This window comes from Magallana gigas, chromosome 7, assembly GCF_963853765.1.
Source record: "Magallana gigas chromosome 7, xbMagGiga1.1, whole genome shotgun sequence".
NCBI lineage: Eukaryota > Metazoa > Mollusca > Bivalvia > Ostreida > Ostreidae > Magallana > Magallana gigas.
Window position 1 is genome coordinate 36,035,686 of NC_088859.1, and position 18,106 is coordinate 36,053,791.

General features: G+C 31.5%; 2 protein-coding genes across 3 annotated transcripts; one reads left to right on the forward strand and one right to left on the reverse strand.

Annotated features, from left to right (window-relative positions):
- Window positions 1-118: 118 nt before the first annotated feature.
- On the reverse strand, window positions 119-11,627 carry LOC105322272 (glucokinase regulatory protein). Of its 2 annotated transcripts, none has more exons than XM_011420915.4 (20): window positions 11,359-11,627; window positions 11,032-11,103; window positions 10,851-10,912; window positions 10,100-10,168; window positions 9,662-9,730; window positions 9,468-9,541; window positions 9,221-9,287; window positions 8,843-8,991; window positions 7,673-7,713; window positions 7,145-7,209; window positions 6,929-7,041; window positions 6,661-6,768; window positions 6,421-6,518; window positions 6,248-6,324; window positions 5,995-6,085; window positions 4,815-4,891; window positions 3,149-3,348; window positions 1,488-1,527; window positions 843-977; window positions 119-742 (listed from the first exon to the last, which is right to left on the reverse strand). In XM_011420915.4, exons 2-20 carry the CDS (start codon window positions 11,096-11,098, stop codon window positions 617-619), a joined length of 1,728 nt encoding a protein of 575 aa, XP_011419217.3. In that variant the 5' UTR covers window positions 11,099-11,103; window positions 11,359-11,627; the 3' UTR covers window positions 119-616. The 2 variants fall into 2 exon arrangements, with proteins under 2 accessions (XP_011419217.3, XP_011419216.3); XM_011420914.4 differs by having other exon boundaries at window positions 11,355-11,627.
- A 245-nt stretch (window positions 11,628-11,872) lies between these two features.
- LOC105322273 (protein phosphatase 1 regulatory subunit 7) lies at window positions 11,873-17,212 on the forward strand. Its single transcript, XM_011420916.4, has 12 exons — window positions 11,873-12,026; window positions 12,327-12,492; window positions 12,748-12,903; window positions 13,673-13,862; window positions 14,206-14,274; window positions 14,362-14,493; window positions 14,766-14,876; window positions 15,108-15,250; window positions 15,386-15,451; window positions 15,580-15,673; window positions 15,836-15,904; window positions 16,652-17,212. Exons 2-12 carry the CDS (start codon window positions 12,329-12,331, stop codon window positions 16,694-16,696), a joined length of 1,239 nt encoding a protein of 412 aa, XP_011419218.3. The 5' UTR covers window positions 11,873-12,026; window positions 12,327-12,328; the 3' UTR covers window positions 16,697-17,212.
- Window positions 17,213-18,106: the final 894 nt, after the last annotated feature.

An 18,106-nucleotide genomic window follows, 5' to 3' on the forward strand; every position in this document is an offset into this window, starting at 1 on the left:
ATGAACAATATTGGACAGCCAAATGTTTCCATAAAATACTGATGGACGTGAAAAAGTCACAAAGTTGTAACATATAGATAACACTTAAACTATGCATATATAAGTATAATACCAATAGTTAAAAGTTTGACAGATTTTTATTAACAATCAATAATATAATTAACATAAAGCAAGAACATCCTCTTTATAATTGAGCTAGATCTGTAATCTAAAACATTTAGTTATTTCCTTGAATATCTTAAAAGTCAGACCAATTCATCTATATAAGTTAAATAAGCTTCTTAGCTTCGGATGATAATGCAACTAACTGTAGTAATTTACATAAAAAGCTACAAATTATTTTGTTTCATTTAGGTATTGCCACAAAGCCATTAAAAAATATTGACTCAAATTCAAAAACAAACCAACACAAATTTAAAAATTTCAATCATGAGTAGACCTTTGTGATTAAACTTTCCGAAACAGTTTTTAAAGGATTTGAAAACACAATGGCACAGAAACATGATTTCATTATAATTAATACAACGTTTCAGTTAACATTGTCTAAACACCTGATTAAATGTAAATGAGACTCATAAAAATTGCAACAGGAACTAATGATTAAAGCAAGACTTATTCACTGGTTTACTCCAGACAGTGTCTGAGATATAACTTTCTGTATAACTGGCTCTTTGTCTAATAATCTTTGGGACTCTGAAACACTGCAGGACAGAATGGCTGAAAGCAAAGCACGAGGAACAACCTAGAGACAAACAGAAAGTAAGCAGGTTACCATTAAGGAGACTTCTGTATTCTTATAGCCTGACAATTGTCAATTTGATGTGTTGAAGATTTGACTGTACCTGTGATAGAGGTGTTGCAGTTTCAATATGACAAGATATTGGGCGTTCCCTGATTTCTTCAGATAAGTTGTCTGTGTTATAAATAGATCGAAGCAAACAGTCCTTGCTGTCCTCTAACGAGAGCTCGGAAAATCTCTGAAATGTATCATATCATATATGAACAATATATCATGTCACAAGTTCTAAAAACAAAATTAAGATTTGTCATTTCGATAAAAAACGATTTTCTCAAAGAACACAATTATCAAACTGTGTATACCTGAAATAATTATCCAACCTAATTAAAACACTGAACTTTTATATTTTTTTTTACATAGAATCTTTATAAAAAATTAGTCAACTGTGATGCTGTTTAAAAACAAATTATTTCTTTACGGAAAAAAACTCCCAAAATCTCTTTTGAAATCAATTTCAGAGATAAAGTTATGTCAATTAATTATTAATAAAACCCTTAATCACACAAAACATTTTTTAAACATATCATAGATTTAAAATAGCAAAAAGTGAAAGATCCGAGAAATTATACTCTTTAAGGGGAGAAATAAATATTCACCAATATAAAGTAAATACATTTATTTTCAAAAATGAAACATTGGCAACATATACACGTAAAATTATAAACTTTTTCCAAGTAATAATGCATACCTGTATAATGCCAATAGCTCTATGGAATAGCTTGTTATTACTGAAAAAAATACAATTTTATATAATTTAATGATAAAATTCAGATTGATTTTAGGTTCTTCACACCATGTAGATTGTTCTTTTTACCACCATATGTCACAACATGAAGACTAGAAATGTTTTGAGAAATTACTCATATCAATTAATTTTGTTTAATTTGCTATAGAATCAGACTTTTTGGCCCATGAATTGCAATGTAATTCTGAAATTCTTTTTTTGGGAGTTGATTTTAATCAACTCTCCTATGCAGTTACTCAGACAAACCGAAAGTGAAACAGTGTTTGGACCACAGTACAAATCATTGCCGCTGACAAGACTTAGTTCTTGAAAATAATTGATAAATTCGATGTAATGTATGCTAAAGCATAAGGAAACTTATTTATAAATAGCTTGAAAATAATCAGATTTTAAATGGTACGAACAATTTAAATTTTTTTTGTAGTCGTATGTATTCCTACGCCAGAGTTCAATTTAGTCTCGTTCAACTCGACGCTCGGCTGTCTCCGTTAATCCTTGACGGAGATTTACGGTGTCAGGCGAGCGTTTGGTTGAACGAGACTAGAGTTCAATATTGCTTGGATCCATACAATCGAGAAATATTTCTATTACTGATACATAATTTGATTGAATTAATTTTATCTTTAAATATTATTTAACAAGGTTCATATAGGGGTTTCTCGACATTCTTGTCGAAAAAAATCAAAAATTCATATTATAAAAATGTGCGTAATTCGAATTAGAAACTACATGTACTTGTCATGCAAAATAACATATCATCTATACTACTATATTAAAATAATAGACTCGATTTTTTTAGCTTTAATACCGAGAAATCGGAAGACTACTGTCTTTTGTTTTAAATATTTTTAACATCATTGGTACATGGAGATTACCAATATGTTTTTATTTTTTCTCAATCAGGCTTCGCTAATTCATAATCAAAGAGAATTCCTTTAAAAAATCCGGAAATCGTCTGAATTTTTCGGATTTTACAATCTTGCGCATGCGCATTACATTCAAGCTAAATCACGGGATGCTCTTTAGTTTATGTTTCCACAATATCACATTTGCACGGATAAACTAAAAAACGATACATGTAATACAAATACGTGTAAATTTTCATTCAAAATTTGCTATTTATATTTTCTGTTCATAAAAGAAATTACGGGAGAAAACTCCAACTCAGTGCGTTTAAAAGATTCCAAGATTTCTGAATGTCAACATGGTGTGCAAATTTGATGTATCTATTTCGTAAATGCCCGACATAATATGCAATGCCAACCCGTGCACGCACGGGTCTAAGTCTAGTTGATTTTAAAATAAATAAACATCGACAAAATCAACTCCCGTCAGTTCTTCAGTACTTTGATTTTTAAATGTTGTCATGGGTTAACAGTCACTTCAGTAAAAAACAATCCTGTGAAGGATTAATACAGTGGTAAATCAGAGAACAAGATAAACTGAAAAAAGAAAGACGTGTTGCCATGTTGTTATGGTTAGTGTCAGCTTGAAATGACTGTCAAGCATATAGATTTTGCACTTTTGCAAAGCAATTTATGTCTTCTTTGAAAATCCCATCAAAATCATTTTATTACTTTTTTTAAATGAAGTTTTCTCTTTACCTAACTTTGAGGTCCACCATTATATTTTGAAAGACTTTTCCTTTCATGACATGAGCACCTGTAGTGATGGCATTCAAAATCCACTTTGTACTGATCTCCTCAAATAACATTGAAAACTGCTGGAATGCTGTCTCCCCAATCAGGGAAATTAAGGCTTCTTTTGGCAGTGACATGTTCACCTCAACATCAGTGGAAATGACCTGCAAAACCAAACTCGCATTTAAATGATAAAGGCTCTCTTTGGTGATTCATGTGGATATGAAGGTAAAAACATTGCAGAAAAAATTCATAACCCGCAATTGTGGCTTTATTAATTTTATTTTTGCAATGATCGCGACCTTACACAACAAATACATAACCCATGTTAGTGGATTATGCTTATTTTTTCTGCAATGATTGCTACTTTCATAGCTCGCATAGATCATCAAAGAAAGCATTTCCTTGATTATATATTCTTTATACAAATTAATGAAATCGCCATAAAGAGTTAGGAAAATTAACTGTACAGAAGTATATTAGATAAAAGAAATAGATAAAGAAATAGTTATGTTATGTTTTGATAATTTGAGTCAAATATCAACATTATATAATTGTTGAAATTGACACCCCGAGAAAACCAGTGTCAACCTCCGCTTCGGTCGGTTGACAATGGTTTTCTCGGGGTGTCAGTTTCAACAGTTACCCTCCCAAACAGGCACTATTTATTTTATTATACTGATTGACCTATTTTTAAAGAAAATTTCAATGCTTTTATATAGAAATGAAGTGAATTCTACTGCGAACCGTACGCGCATTATTTACGCGCATGTATCATTTCGTTGTATTACCCGTTGCCAAGTGTGTTGCTAACGCTGAGGGTAACAGAACGGATTACCAACTGCGTCTTAACCAATCAGATATCAGTATTTAACATGAAAGTATAATAAGATGATTTTGTGCAGTCGGTGATTTTTCTTAGGTTGCGGAAGGTTTCGACAGCTTGATAAACTAGTTGGAACCTGATCATGTAGATTTCAGCTCTGTTAGTTGCAATATAGAGCTATGAATTGTAATCAGTGTTCTTCAAAAATAGATGAGAAAATACCCAATAGATGTATTTAAAAAAGACTTCGTTTTTAACTTGACACATAGATTTTCATGATGCCCAAATTGAAAAAGATAGGTAGCGGGGTATATTGGTTTTGTCTACATTTTTCTCTCTATCTCATTGTCTAAAATTTGAACCATCCTCAATACCTGATACTTAATGGACTTAAATGTAATTTATTGACAACTTATAAAGGTTGATAAAATTCATCAAGTTCAAGGAATTTAAAGTTATAGATTGGTAACTTTTCAGTTTACCCACATCTGGGGCATAGGTGTCATATTGTAAATTTTGAACTTACTGAGTGGGTGTAAATGCAAAATTTTAATACAATACGACAACTTACACCCATCCAGTAAATTCGAAATTTACAATACAACATAGTTTTTTTTTTGTGGTAACTCTTTCTCTTTTGGAGTTTTAATTATGTAAATCAAACATATATTTAAGATTTCTATGTTTGTTTTATTAAAGTTGAAGACAAAAATGAGATCTGGAACATAACATACGAGATGTACATATCAAAACAATTAAAAAGAAATTTTCATTTATTTTTTTTTACATTAACAAAAAACTTACTGTGCTGGATTTTGGTGCAAAAGATATCAAAGCTTTCTTGCAGAGACATTTTGTCATTCTTTGATCAACATTGCCATCTAGAAATATATATGATAAAGGTCAACTCTGTAAATAAATTTAAAGTACAAATATAGCTATTATAGTTATTACCATTTAGAGGGTTGTTTTCCTAGGTTCATTTTGCCAATCATCTATTAATATTTTCCCTGGCCCTGTTGTTTTTTAAGATACAAAGCCATATATCTGAATTACCTTACAATGCACACTAGAGTTTGCCCTTTAATAATGAGGGTGAATTTTTGGGTTAAAATAAAGCTACATGTACAAAATTATTAAATGTACATGTCCCTTAATTTAAAGGACCAAATGTTCATGGATATTCAAACCTCCTAAAAAAATATAATTGAAAAGTAAATTATATATCTAATTTGAAAGCTAATGCATCTTTTTTGTAATTAAAAAAAAAGGATGAAGGCTAGAAAAATCAAATTGAAAATTTCAGAACAATATGATGAGTTGACCATCCAATTGAAAATTGTGTAATTCAATACAATGTATATATCTTTTCTTTTAAAAATATTTCCTTAAGCGAAACTTTCATGTTAGACATGTAGGGCTTACATTTACATTTTATTGTTACCTTCTTGCCCTTCCTTGTTTATTGATATATAATTTATATAAATATATATAACATACAGACTTCTTTTAACCATATAAGCTATGGGAGATTACAATCAATATTTAACTATATTCAGATACTATAATATCTATTTACCAAAACATTACTTCCCATTTAGGAGGAAGAATATATCTACTTGGACTTTATTCTAGCTTCTTTTTTAGCCAGTAGTGTTATACACATGTAGATAATCATTTATGGGTTCTATTGTTCAGGAAACTGGGTTTTAAGGGGTTTAATTTATATTGAACTACCAGTATTCCAATAAAGGTGTATGACACCTTCTCCTAACATAACTCTTCAAGTAACTAAAATAGCAATGAAAATTGACATAATCTCAAAAATATATTTTGATTGGAAATAGTTGTGTTACTCTAGAGATAATAAACAAACAAAACAATAACAATGAAGAGAATATTTTTTTCTCTGACTATGAGATTAAACATCGAGTAAACTGCAACCTTTATCAAACACTTCCTCAATTAACAAAAGTGTACATACCTGAGGTTATGTATATAACAACATCAAAAGGTTTCACATGAGGTAGAATATCCTTTATCATATCATTGAAAGAAATCTGGAAATGTAATCCCTTCAAAACAAAGAAAATCACATACAAATAGAAGTACTTCAACACAATTTCTTTTGTACAAGCTTTGTCAATTTAAAAAACAATATAACTTTACGAAAGAAAAGAAAATTAATTGTGAATTAGGAATTAAGACAGTTTCGTAATCCTGTAGCTTGAACTTACGAGAGAGCTGAGGTCACCATCATTGTTCCTGAAAGACTTGTAACCACGATCCAAAAATCCTCTTACATCAGAGAGAGCTGCCAATGGTAAAAGTATAACTTTTAAAAACATGTTCTACTTATTTTGAATCAAACCTCAATTTCAGATGTGGGGAAAAGTGAAAACAAACTTACAAGCACCATAAGTTGGAGGACATTCAGAAGCATCGATCATTCCCATAATTCCAAGGGTGCCCTCGCCAACATAATATATGCTACCATTTGACTTTAAACTGTAAAGAAAATACAGAAAATACCTAAATTATCTACATGTATTAGATAACATAATCATGTCAGGAATGTAATATTACTAAACTACTGGGCAGTACTGTATATTGTCAGAATACTAAAATCAGACTTTCAGAGGAACTGTACCTATTTCCTGCTAGTTCCACGATCTGAGCAACTGCCTCCATACTTCCTTTTGCATTATAGAGATTATTACACACAACTTGATAGCTCTGAATGAAAGACTTGGTCTGCCTACAATATCAATGCATTAGACTATATTACGGTATATTGCAATTGGAAATCAAGAGGTTGGTCAAAATCAATGAAATAACATCATATAGCAGAGATGCATACAAATGGGCTCTGGATTTGTACATCACAGTTTTTTTAGATGATGAATAGAATTACAAACCATGGCCTGTCTCCAGACTTGGCTGAGAGAATAGCACCAGTAAAAATGGTCTCCAGAAGGACCTTAGTAGCTGACCCACTTTTCATACGACTAGATCCTGTGATTGGCTCAGGCTTTAAGGAAATTCACAGCAATTTGAAAATATTGAATAAAACACTAAAAATTTTGCAAATCAAAATAAAATAATCTTTAGATTTGGTAATGATAGGTACATACCCCTACAACTGGATTCAGTATAAAAACATTTGACGAAGATTTCATTTCTTCCATTTTGTTTATCACTAAAAATAAGATAATGAAAGGTTCAATACAAAGGATAAGGATAATGTAATACAATGTATTTATAAGCAAGATTTACACAAGAACCCATTTGCGCAGATCCAGAATATTTTCCAGGGGAGGCAGAGGGATATTTAAGTTTCCAGGGCAGTCTGGACCCCCATCCGCGCATAAGAACCTAATCTTTCATCATAAGATATGACATACAAAATATGAATATCATTAAATTCAAAAGATGTACATTTACCTTAATTAAACCAACAACATGCAATTTGCACAGTGCAGATATAAAGACTTCAATACAATGAATAAAGAATGAATTATCTGTACATGCATTTTTCACTTAATGATATCATACCAGCTACAAATACATGTACATGTATTGTTAATTATCACAATTACTGTACAATTATTAAGTAAACAGACACTAAACACATAATCATATAAATCAAATTCCAAACTTGCCTTGCAAAAAAGTTGACTCCCATTTTTCTATTGGATTATTTCTACATAAAAAAAACAATAATCAGCAATGTTCTATAAGCTTATTAATATGTTATTTTCATTAAAGAAAACTGCAATTTCCATCAATAACATAAATGTGCTTGATTCAAGATTGCAAAACTAACAATCACATACATAATTAATTGAGAAATAAAGTACGAGTTTTCGTGAATGTTGCAGAATAACCTCCGAGGTCGAGAAATGTTGTTTTGAAATATAAAAGCCGAGGCGTTAGCCGAGGCTTTTATATTTCAAACAACATTTCGAGACCGAGGAGGTTATCCTGCAACATTCACGATAACAAGAACTTTATTTCTATTCTACTAACAGCTCAGTATTTCTACAGATCATTTCTCCTATAGAGAGACGATCTAGGTCATTTTGACAGCTGTTCCGTGTAACCCCAATGGTTTTGTTAGTAATGTTTACATGTGTATCGATCAAAAGAATCACATGCAGACGACAGAATTTTTCTTTAGATTTTTAATACTCTTTACTTATTTATAAAATATCTTTGAATCATGTTCCTAATATTTTAAGGGCAATTTAATACGATAATTACTACTACACGTTATATATTTTATGTAAAAACACGCAGTGAAAATGTGCTAGGGAGGTCCTAGGAACAGCCGTATTGATCTCTTAAAAATAAACATTTGAGGCAATACACATCATTTTGACTGGAACTAACACGTGAAATTGACATGGTTTTAAAACTTTTTACGGTTTGAGGTTGTACTTTCATGATCAGTGCGAGACAAATAGGTATTTCTGATCTGATAATTTACTGATGACGTTTGTGGTATATTGGAGAATAATGTCCGCGGCATCTCTTTGATCTCGGCAATAACTGTAGTAGAATATACATTTGAATTCTTTCACAAATTTGACATTGATCCTAGATCATTTTTGAAGAATAAATTTGCAAACTGCAACATATACAGACAACATCGGTAACCCATGTGCAATTCGCATCGATTCACTACAATATCTTTTACATAGAACAATCAATCTCAACAACTTGAGGGAGCTTGTTGACTGAAAACCGTGGTTTGAGATGATGCATATAAGGATAGATATAACGAATACTACCTATGTAGTATGCTTTCTCCATATCTTTATTTTTCCTACCTTGCTAGATGGGTTGGATTGAATCCCAGCACTACAGGTGTGAACACACCTAAATTCTCCATACAATACTGGAGCTGGCCCCCAACATAAGGGGCAGACAACCCACATGTAATGCCAATAAACAGCACCTTAGTCTTCCCATCTGCTATCTATAAATAATGATATCTATAAAAATTGATATCTATAAATAATGATATCTACAAATAATGATATCTATAAATAATGATATCTATAAATAATGATATCTATGAAATGCAATGCAAAACATAATTATATACTCTAGAGTTCCTTTTTACTTTTTTTTTAAACTCATATTACTGCAATGAAAAACTGATTTTTGGATGGAGAGAATGGATGCAAAATCTACCAATCAATGACCTCTTTTAACATTTCCACTCCACAAACTGGGTCATCTTCTGGGGCTTCCTGGGAGGTAAATAAAGCTCTACAATATAAGGAAAACAAGCTGGTTAGAAACAGGAAAAAAACCCTATAAAACAGCTATTGGATGTTTGCAATGATTTGAGAAAATTGCTCCTTTTATTAAGCTTTTAAATAAATGTAATCACAAAACATAACTACCAGGTTTTATCATAACTGAGGAAGATAGAGTTCATTGACCTACTTGTCTCTTCCTGCAATGAGATACTTGAAACATGGTGTCCTTGATAGCTCTGACAGCTTAGCATTGAAGGTCCTCTGAAATATTTTGATTCAAAAATATTGCGTATATAAACCAAAAGTGGCTCAATCAGATTCAATAATACAGTGTAAACAAAAGAGCTTTTTTATTTCAATACCAAGAGAGGAAGAGCTTACTGCTGTTAAAAATGCAATCCTGCCTGAAGTTCCACAGCCACTTAATACAATCAGGCCAGAGGCAGGGTTCTGTAACAAAATTCAACAACTTAATTTACATGTAGTTGCATAGTATTCAAATAGTATTCAAATTCATAGAATTCAAAGCCTATTCATTGTAGCATAGTAATAAGCTTCTCATATTCATGTCCAATCTGTTGCCTTTTCCTGAATAAAAATACTTATCTTCCTTATATACTCTGCATGAGCTATTAATAATAAACATAAAATATTTTATGCCTGATAGGTACATTCACATATGTGCTTAGTAGAATATTGAGGGTAGCCTATATATAGCTATAAACTCATAAAAACTCTACAGCAAACACAGTAAAATATAATGCCCCCAGTAATCATGTACTTAAAAACTTCATAGACAATATGTTATTTGAAGAAAACCTCAATGATTGAAGCAGCAACTGTGATGATCTTGTCCAAAGTGGCCAATACTTCTTCATCATAGAAACTCTGCAAAATCGGAAAAAACATCATTAAGAATTTTCTTTGGTTAACAAAGAGTAAAATATTAGTATCAAGTTAGATCAAGTTTTACATTATAAATTATGAATTTCTATTTCTTCAATTTAAAATAAACATTAAATCACACTAATATTGTGCATCTTTATTTAAGTCACTCTATCAAGTCTAATATTTTCTATTAAAAAGAAAACCATCTGTTAAATAACATTTTTCTCACTTTGGTTGATAAATTTCTCCAAATAATGCAAAACATTCTTTTTATTATACTTTCATGTTAAATACTGAAATCTGATTGGTTTAGACGCAATTGGTAATCCGTTCTATTACGCTCAGCATTAACAACACACTTGGCAGCGGGTAACACAACGAATTGTTACATGCGCATAAATTATGCGCGTATGGTTCACCGTAAAATTCACTTCATTTCTGTTTATAAAAGCTGTAAAATTTTCTTAATATTAGACATTCAGTATAATAAAATAAATAGTGACTGTTTGAGAGGGTACCCAACTGTTGAAATTGACACCCCGAGAAAACCATTGTCAACCGACGCGAAGCGAAGGTTGACAATGGTTTTCTTTGGGTGTCAATTTCAACAGTTACCCTCCCAAACAGGCACTATTTATATAATGGTATATTTTTTTTACAGCTTTACCATAAACAGACTTACTTTATACTCATTCCAGCCTTCAAAGATTTCTTTGTCACATTTATGAAGAAGGGAAACTATTTCTACCAAAAATAAGAAAGTAAGACTAAAAATATGTAAATAAATGTTACAAGTACTTGAATTCAGAAATTTAGCTGTTTAAATCATTTTGACATATCAGCAATGAAAATGTTAAGTTTACCTAGAGGACTTGCCACATCTACATTCTTTGTGATCGGATTCACAGCCTCTGTCACAGGAACTGACATTGCACCTATCAAATGTTAGGTAATACGAATTGTAATATATTCAAGCTTCTACCATGTTTAAAGAACGAGAAGAGTTGTTCCCCTTGAACGCATTTTCTCCACTTCTCCTTCTTTCATTTTAATTTAAGTAAACGATTACATATCACGGCAGATTTCACTGTAATCTACATTTTCTTTATCCTCTCATTGCAAGTCAGTATAGATAGTGAAATAATGCGGTGACACAGTTTATGAAATAATTTAAAAGAAAACTTACCTGCCTTCAGACTTATAGTGGGCTAGCTTTGCCCGATATTCCTTATCAGTTCACATGGTCATTGAAGAGGAGTAGTTATACAACTGATCTTCCATAACAACTAAAATATCTGATTAAATTCAAGTACAGTAGTTGTCGTTGCTGTTGAACCTAGCGTTCAGCTCATCGAATTTTACCCACGTACGATACAGATACTACGAAATAAACATTACCATCTATGAACTATAATACCGACGACAGGGAAAATGGGAGTCTAACAGATCTAGTACTTTAGGGGTCTGACCCAACATACTATATATAAAGACGCGTGGGATGCAGCACGTACTGTTTGACTGCAGGCACGAAATGAATATTGAAAATACAACGCGCAACGCGCTGTGGCAATATAATTCCCTTTGATGTTCTACTTTTGCGATTAAAAAAAAAAGAAAAATTTGATTTGAATTGCAAATCGCTAGAGCACACACTGTTAACAAATAAATATTTTTATTATCTTCTGATTTTCCACAATAACATCGGGATCGTAATCGTTGAAAAAGAAAGGGCACTTCCGCTCCTAGGAAACTAATGTAAACAATTTCAGAATGCGAAACATGCATTTAACGAGCTGAATTTTATCAGTTCCATTTATCTTTTTGTGGGCCTTCACCCTTGTAGCCATTTAAAGAAACGGTAATCAACACAAGTTGTACATTTATGTTAATCAATTATCATATATTATCCCGTTTTCTATAATTTTTTAAGTGAAAGTGTGATATCAATAAATTATCGTCGGGATATATCTTCGCCATTTCACTTTGACTTTTTTTAAATAATAAATTATGACGTTTAATATTAAACGGTAAAGTTATAGTATTCCATGTATGTTGTTACAAAAAAATGTCTGGCAGTTTAATTAAATAATCAACACTTATATACTGCATGTCCATTAGAACTACATGTACATGTATAACACATTTTTTTTTTTTTAAGAAATGGAAAAACACCTCACGCAGGATTTTGTGGAAAGAAAGATCCATCCCTTGACAATATTACCTGTTGATTGGGGCCTCGAAACAAGAGGGACTTACTATGAGTTAGATTTAAAGATGTGTCAACTGCGAGACTTAGAATACAGTTTCCAATGGGGAGATGAAAGGTTTGTTTCTGAAGAATATAAAGCAATATGTTTTCATGAGTACACATCATATCATTTATGTCATCAGTAATATTTTTCATAGTTTCAATTTCTTCTTGCACTATGAATAAAAGATTTATGGTATAGTAAAAATATAACTAAATATTCCTCTGTTTTCATTGTATGTTAAGTTTAGCATTATCTGTACACTGAAAGTAAAATCTTAAATTTAGCAAAGAAGGTCGATTCATTCAATGTGTTTATTTTCATTTACAGTGACCCTCCTTCAAGGATAACCTCTGTGATTGACACTCCTTCTCGAATTCTGAAGATGGATATATCATTGAATGAACTTTCCTCTCTTGAGCATGAAGCTTTTATACCATTACAGAACCTAAGGGATTTGAATGCATCACTCAACAAAATAACCAAGTATGTTCATTTATATATGAAACATTTTGACTCATGTTTTTTTTTTATATTTAAGGTAGCTCCATACTCGTAAAATTCTCTGAGGAAAGTTGAAAAACCGAACTGATTTCGACTTAATAGACTTAAATGTCATCAATTGTTAGAAAAAATATACATGTCATCACACTTTTTGAGATGCCAGATAAACATAAACTAAAGCATATTTTAGCATTAGAAAAATGTATTTTTTTTCTGTTAAAAGTAAAATCTTGTAGGCAGAAATTTGTTTTTCTTGTTTAATTTTAATGTCAACTTTATCAGAAAACTAAAATAACAAAAATATTTTAAAATTAATCGTTGGAATAAGAAAAACTATAGCATTTAGACATACAACTGAGAGAAAAGTCAGAAAAACAGTTATTTCCCCTTTGCATAGATAAAATATATAACAATTTGGAAATTTAGTATAAAATTAAGTGCGTAGATATCTTTAACCTACCAATAATTCTAATAACATCCATGTGATTATATTCACATAAAATAAATAAAACTATCTTGCACAATTTTTAAAGAATTCAAAGTTTTACAAAAAAGTGTGACGACACAGAACACTGGATCTACTTTAATAAGATATATGTGTGCAAGATGGATTTATATCATCAGATAACCATATATTTTCCTGCATCTCTAAATCATTTTTAGACACATTATTGAAAGCAGTTTTATCTTTATGTTTAAAAAAAATCATTTATTTGAAAAGCAATATTTTAATGAAGTTTACCTTTTTCAGATTCATTGGGATAGAGGTATTAAAGAAACTTTATTCTTTGAATCTATCCCACAATTCCATATCTCGTATTGAAAATCTTGTGCGAAGCACATCATTAGTCGAGTTAAACTTGAGCATGAATGAACTTGAGGACATATCCTACATGCCAAGCATGATGAACCTCCAAGTCTTAAACCTGAATAACAACAAGGTAGATCTAATTTCTCCATTGTATCAAAACTTTAACTCAAGCAAACTATTCATTCAGTGAGATAGAATTTAGAGTGGCAGAAAAAAATCTCTTGTAACTTCTGTAAATTAAAAGTCTTGGATTGTAAAATGGTAATTATTTCTGAATGACCAATTAAAATACATGTATTTAAATATTCAAAAATGAAACAAAATTAAAATCATAATTTGTCAACTTTTCAACCATACACTATAAATTTTAATCGCAGATTTAAATTATTTTTGCTCCAGGATATAATGCTTTCTTTTTGTTACAGTATGTAATGATTTCTTTTAACAAGTGATAGTTGTTGCTTTTATTTAAGATCAAATCTCTTGATGGAATTCAAGCATTACCCCAGCTGAGGGAACTGTATGCACAAAGAAATGATGTGGTATGTGCAATTATGACCAAGAGCTTAAAGATTTATGTAACATCCAATTTGCATCAATTCATGACCATTGCATGTATATATCTCCAGATAGAGGCGATTCCCCTGACTAGCTGTTTCCACCTTCAGATAGTCAATTTATCTAATAACAAAATCCAGTCCCTCCACAGTACTGTGGGTGTCCTTGGGCAACTGAAGAGGTTGGATGTTCTCTCTCTACATGTAAGTAACAAGATTTAGTGTAAGTGTGCCAGGATTAGAATCTAGTGTAGCTGGTCATCTTAGCTAGCCAAGGGTTTCTGAATGGTGTGTATTGAAAACCCTTGAATAGCAAAGATGATAGCTAGTATATGCATTCATATCTAATCATGAGATATGAATTCACATTACTATGCATTTCATGTATATAAGTCTGCACCTGTCTTATAATATACCATTAAACTCTGAATTCACACTTACCTAGTTGATTTAAATAACCGTATACCTAATTTTAGGGTAACCCAATTGAGAGAGACAGATCATATCAAACAGATATTTTGAAAGAGACAAATGTCAAGACTTTGGACAACATTTCAGTCCGCCCATTACCCAAGCCTACAGTCAGTGTAAGTTAGATCAGAAACAAAATAAAAGCATCAATTACCTGAATAGATAATGATACACTGATCAACTCATGAATTGCATGTTTTATACATTGTATTTCAATTGCATGACAAAAGTTGCATTTGTATGATAAGTTCAACAATCGAAACATATACAATAAATTGGTTCAGGCATTAGAGGCACTGTTATGCTATTCAGATTATTTTTGGAGATTTTTATACCATCGATTTCAGGTTGAACATGACCCTGGTGCTAGTCGACACATTCAGAACATCAACGCCCTCAAAGATGCAGCAAGACAGGCATTTGAAGAGCGCATGAAGGAATCAAGAGCAAAGATGGAGGAAAATATCAACTTCATGCAAAGGAGAATACTGTAAGATTTCAAAATATTATTCATTGAAAACTCCATGAAGAGTGAATTAACAGAAATAATTATTGTAATAAGAATGTTATATAAGATCATCATAAATAACAATCAGTATTATTAACATCTAAGTTTATTTTACAGGAGTTTACAAAATGAATACAATGATTATGAGGAGAAATTAAAGAATGATTTGGATGCTTGTTTGAGGTAATTATTAGACAAAATATTCAATTAAACATATTTCTCACAAGTACCTGTACATAAAATGGGGCGGAGATACTTTTTGTCTGTATAAATAACATTATTCCTGGAACTAATACAAGTTTGATGTTTAGATATTTAGACAATTTATCTGCCACCGAGTCAGTGGGTGTCCATAGAGACCATGTCAGGGACAGCATAGGAACCCCCCACCCCAAAGTCTGGCAGGTCAGTGAACCGTAACCAGCAAGCACTGTTTTTTACATCTGACATTATACTCATCCAGGAACGATGAATCTTATAAATTTTTTGCATATTGTCTCATATATCCAGTTACAAAACTCTTGCCGTCTGTCACACTTTTTAATTGTTTTCTGATTTTTCTTACAGGGGAGGAAATCTCGTCATCATGATCACCAAGCAAAAACTGATTACTCCAGTATAAGGGACACTGAACGAGTAAGTGCAGGACAATATAAGTACACATATATATAGGTCTAGTAATCTCTAGTTTTTATCAAGCCAAAATGTTTAAACATGACCAACAGACATTTGAATTTTAATTCTAATACAAGATTTGCAAAAGGAGAATAACTTAATTTACATATTTAATTCAATTGTCTGTTATTAGTCATCACAGAGTACAACTTTTTTGAAACTTCATACTTGTATTAAAACAAACATGATTGTATTAATTTTACATGAACTGATGCTAAAATTTATTTGTCAAAACAAAAGAGGATACTTTTTGTCCCCTCTTTCCTTCTTTAAAATATTAATCTCTAGTTTTTATCAAGCCAAAATGTTTAAACATGACCAACAGACATTTGAATTTTAATTCTTATACAAGATTTGCAAAAGGAGAATAACTTAATTTACATATTTTAACAAAAGTTTAAAGATTGAGTTATTCACTTTTTCAATACAACAATAACACAACTCAAAGATGCAGCATTGTAGACCTAATGCAGTGATGCCTGAGAAACAAACGTTAATTTTCTTGGCCTAAACGATCATAGTAAACAACAACCATGTTTAATTCTGTGTGTAGTAAATTTTGAAATTATTTAAGAATATTAGATGAATAGTAGAGACAATTTATAAACTCTTGTTTTTACATTATAACTCACCAGGCATCTACATTCTTTAACTTTAATATCAATTCTCATTTTCACTGCTATTCTTAATTTTATATTATAATTTCAGTTGCTTCAGTTTGCTTCAAAAGAACTTTCACGAGAGGGCACATGACCAAGATTGGTTTGAATTGTCACATGACTTAAAGAGGAGTCACATGATCACAGAGAAGAGACACATGATCACATCAAAACACTGCTAAACGAAAGCACATGTCTTCCGTATCACATAACTACTTTATGTTTCAACTGGGCATATTACACTGTAATATTTGACAAACATCATATATACCAACCAAGTCCATGTATAGGCATTGACTTATTTATTCTCCTCCCTGCATTCCGTTTATGGATGGTCTTAAATTCAGAGGATGTTATATTTAGCGGGATGATAAATGCTTTGTGATACCCTCAAAGAGCTAAGGGGTAAATGTGCTAAACTGTTTAAATATCATACAAAGTTCCTGTAATCATATTGTATGCAATCTGCTTTGAATCATAATTCTTCCATCAAAAGTGGTTAGTTGGAATGATAAATGTAATCAAGACGAAATACTAGCTTGTAGTTAGAACAAAAGGAAAAGAACTCGCTATGTTAGAACATATAAAAAATAAAGAATGTTTTTACATTGTTCTGTGTAGAATTGTTTAGTCATTTTGAATGAAGGCATAACAGGACATGTATGAAAAATGTCTATAATCCCAAACAAGATAAGCTTCAAATTACTTTGTGTGAAAGTAATGGATTTGGAAGATTCTTGAATGTATCTTTGATTCACATTCTTACTCAGGTAAGTTGATTGTGAGAACTGCTTTGAAATGCGATGAAAGAAACTTAATTAAAAGGTCAACGAAATCTGATAAAATTTTGCAACAAAGACTGTGAAATAAGATGAACACATGACTTTTGTGTTGAACTAAACAATCCAAAGTAATTTAATCAACAGACCTTAAAGGGGCATGACCACAATTTTGGTCCAAAATTATTTTCCCGATCTTAATGTTTACAATGCTTCAGTAAGGTATTTTTAATAGGCAACCAAAATTTGAGTGTCATTCGTTGAGTTAAAAACAAGTTACAGAGCTTACAATTCTTTGTTATATAAACAAACCTTTTGTTTACATTTTGAATGTTGAAGTGAAAATTCCAGTTTTAGACCTAAAATAAATGTGGTAAACTTTAGAAGCTGTTTCTTCATGACTAAAATGATTAAAAAGATAGAAAAAACAGCTTGCAAAAAGATTTTTTACTGGTATATAGAGACTATGTAAACAAAAACAGGACACGACCGAGCCTTATATATGACAAAGAATTGTGAGTCCTGTATTTTGCTCATAGGCGTCGGAAGCGGGGGGGGGGGGGGCTAGGGGGGGCTTAGCCCCCCCCCCCCCACTTTTTTTGCAAATGTAGACCTAACCATTAGGCACATAGCATTATAGAGGGTTTAGCCCCCCCCCCCCACTTTTTATCGCCGGAAATATAGTTGTTCTTAAATTAACCTTGAAAGATTGAGAAAGTTGGAGT

Bases quoted from the DNA above. Each gene is read 5' to 3' on its own strand.
- LOC105322272 (XM_011420915.4), bottom strand. From the start codon at position 11,098: ATGTCAGTTCCTGTGACAGAGGCTGTGAATCCGATCACAAAGAATGTA. The intron at 9,542-9,661 runs GTAAGCTCTTCC...AAAATATTTCAG, and splicing joins GGATTGCATTTTTAACAGCA to AGGACCTTCAATGCTAAGCT. The intron at 6,769-6,928 runs GTTTGTAATTCT...TTGATATTGTAG, and splicing joins AAGTCTGGAGACAGGCCATG to GCAGACCAAGTCTTTCATTC.
- LOC105322273 (XM_011420916.4), top strand. From the start codon at position 12,329: ATGGAAAAACACCTCACGCAGGATTTTGTGGAAAGAAAGATCCATCCC. The intron at 13,863-14,205 runs GTAGATCTAATT...CTTTTATTTAAG, and splicing joins TAAACCTGAATAACAACAAG to ATCAAATCTCTTGATGGAAT. The intron at 14,275-14,361 runs GTATGTGCAATT...ATATATCTCCAG, and splicing joins ATGCACAAAGAAATGATGTG to ATAGAGGCGATTCCCCTGAC.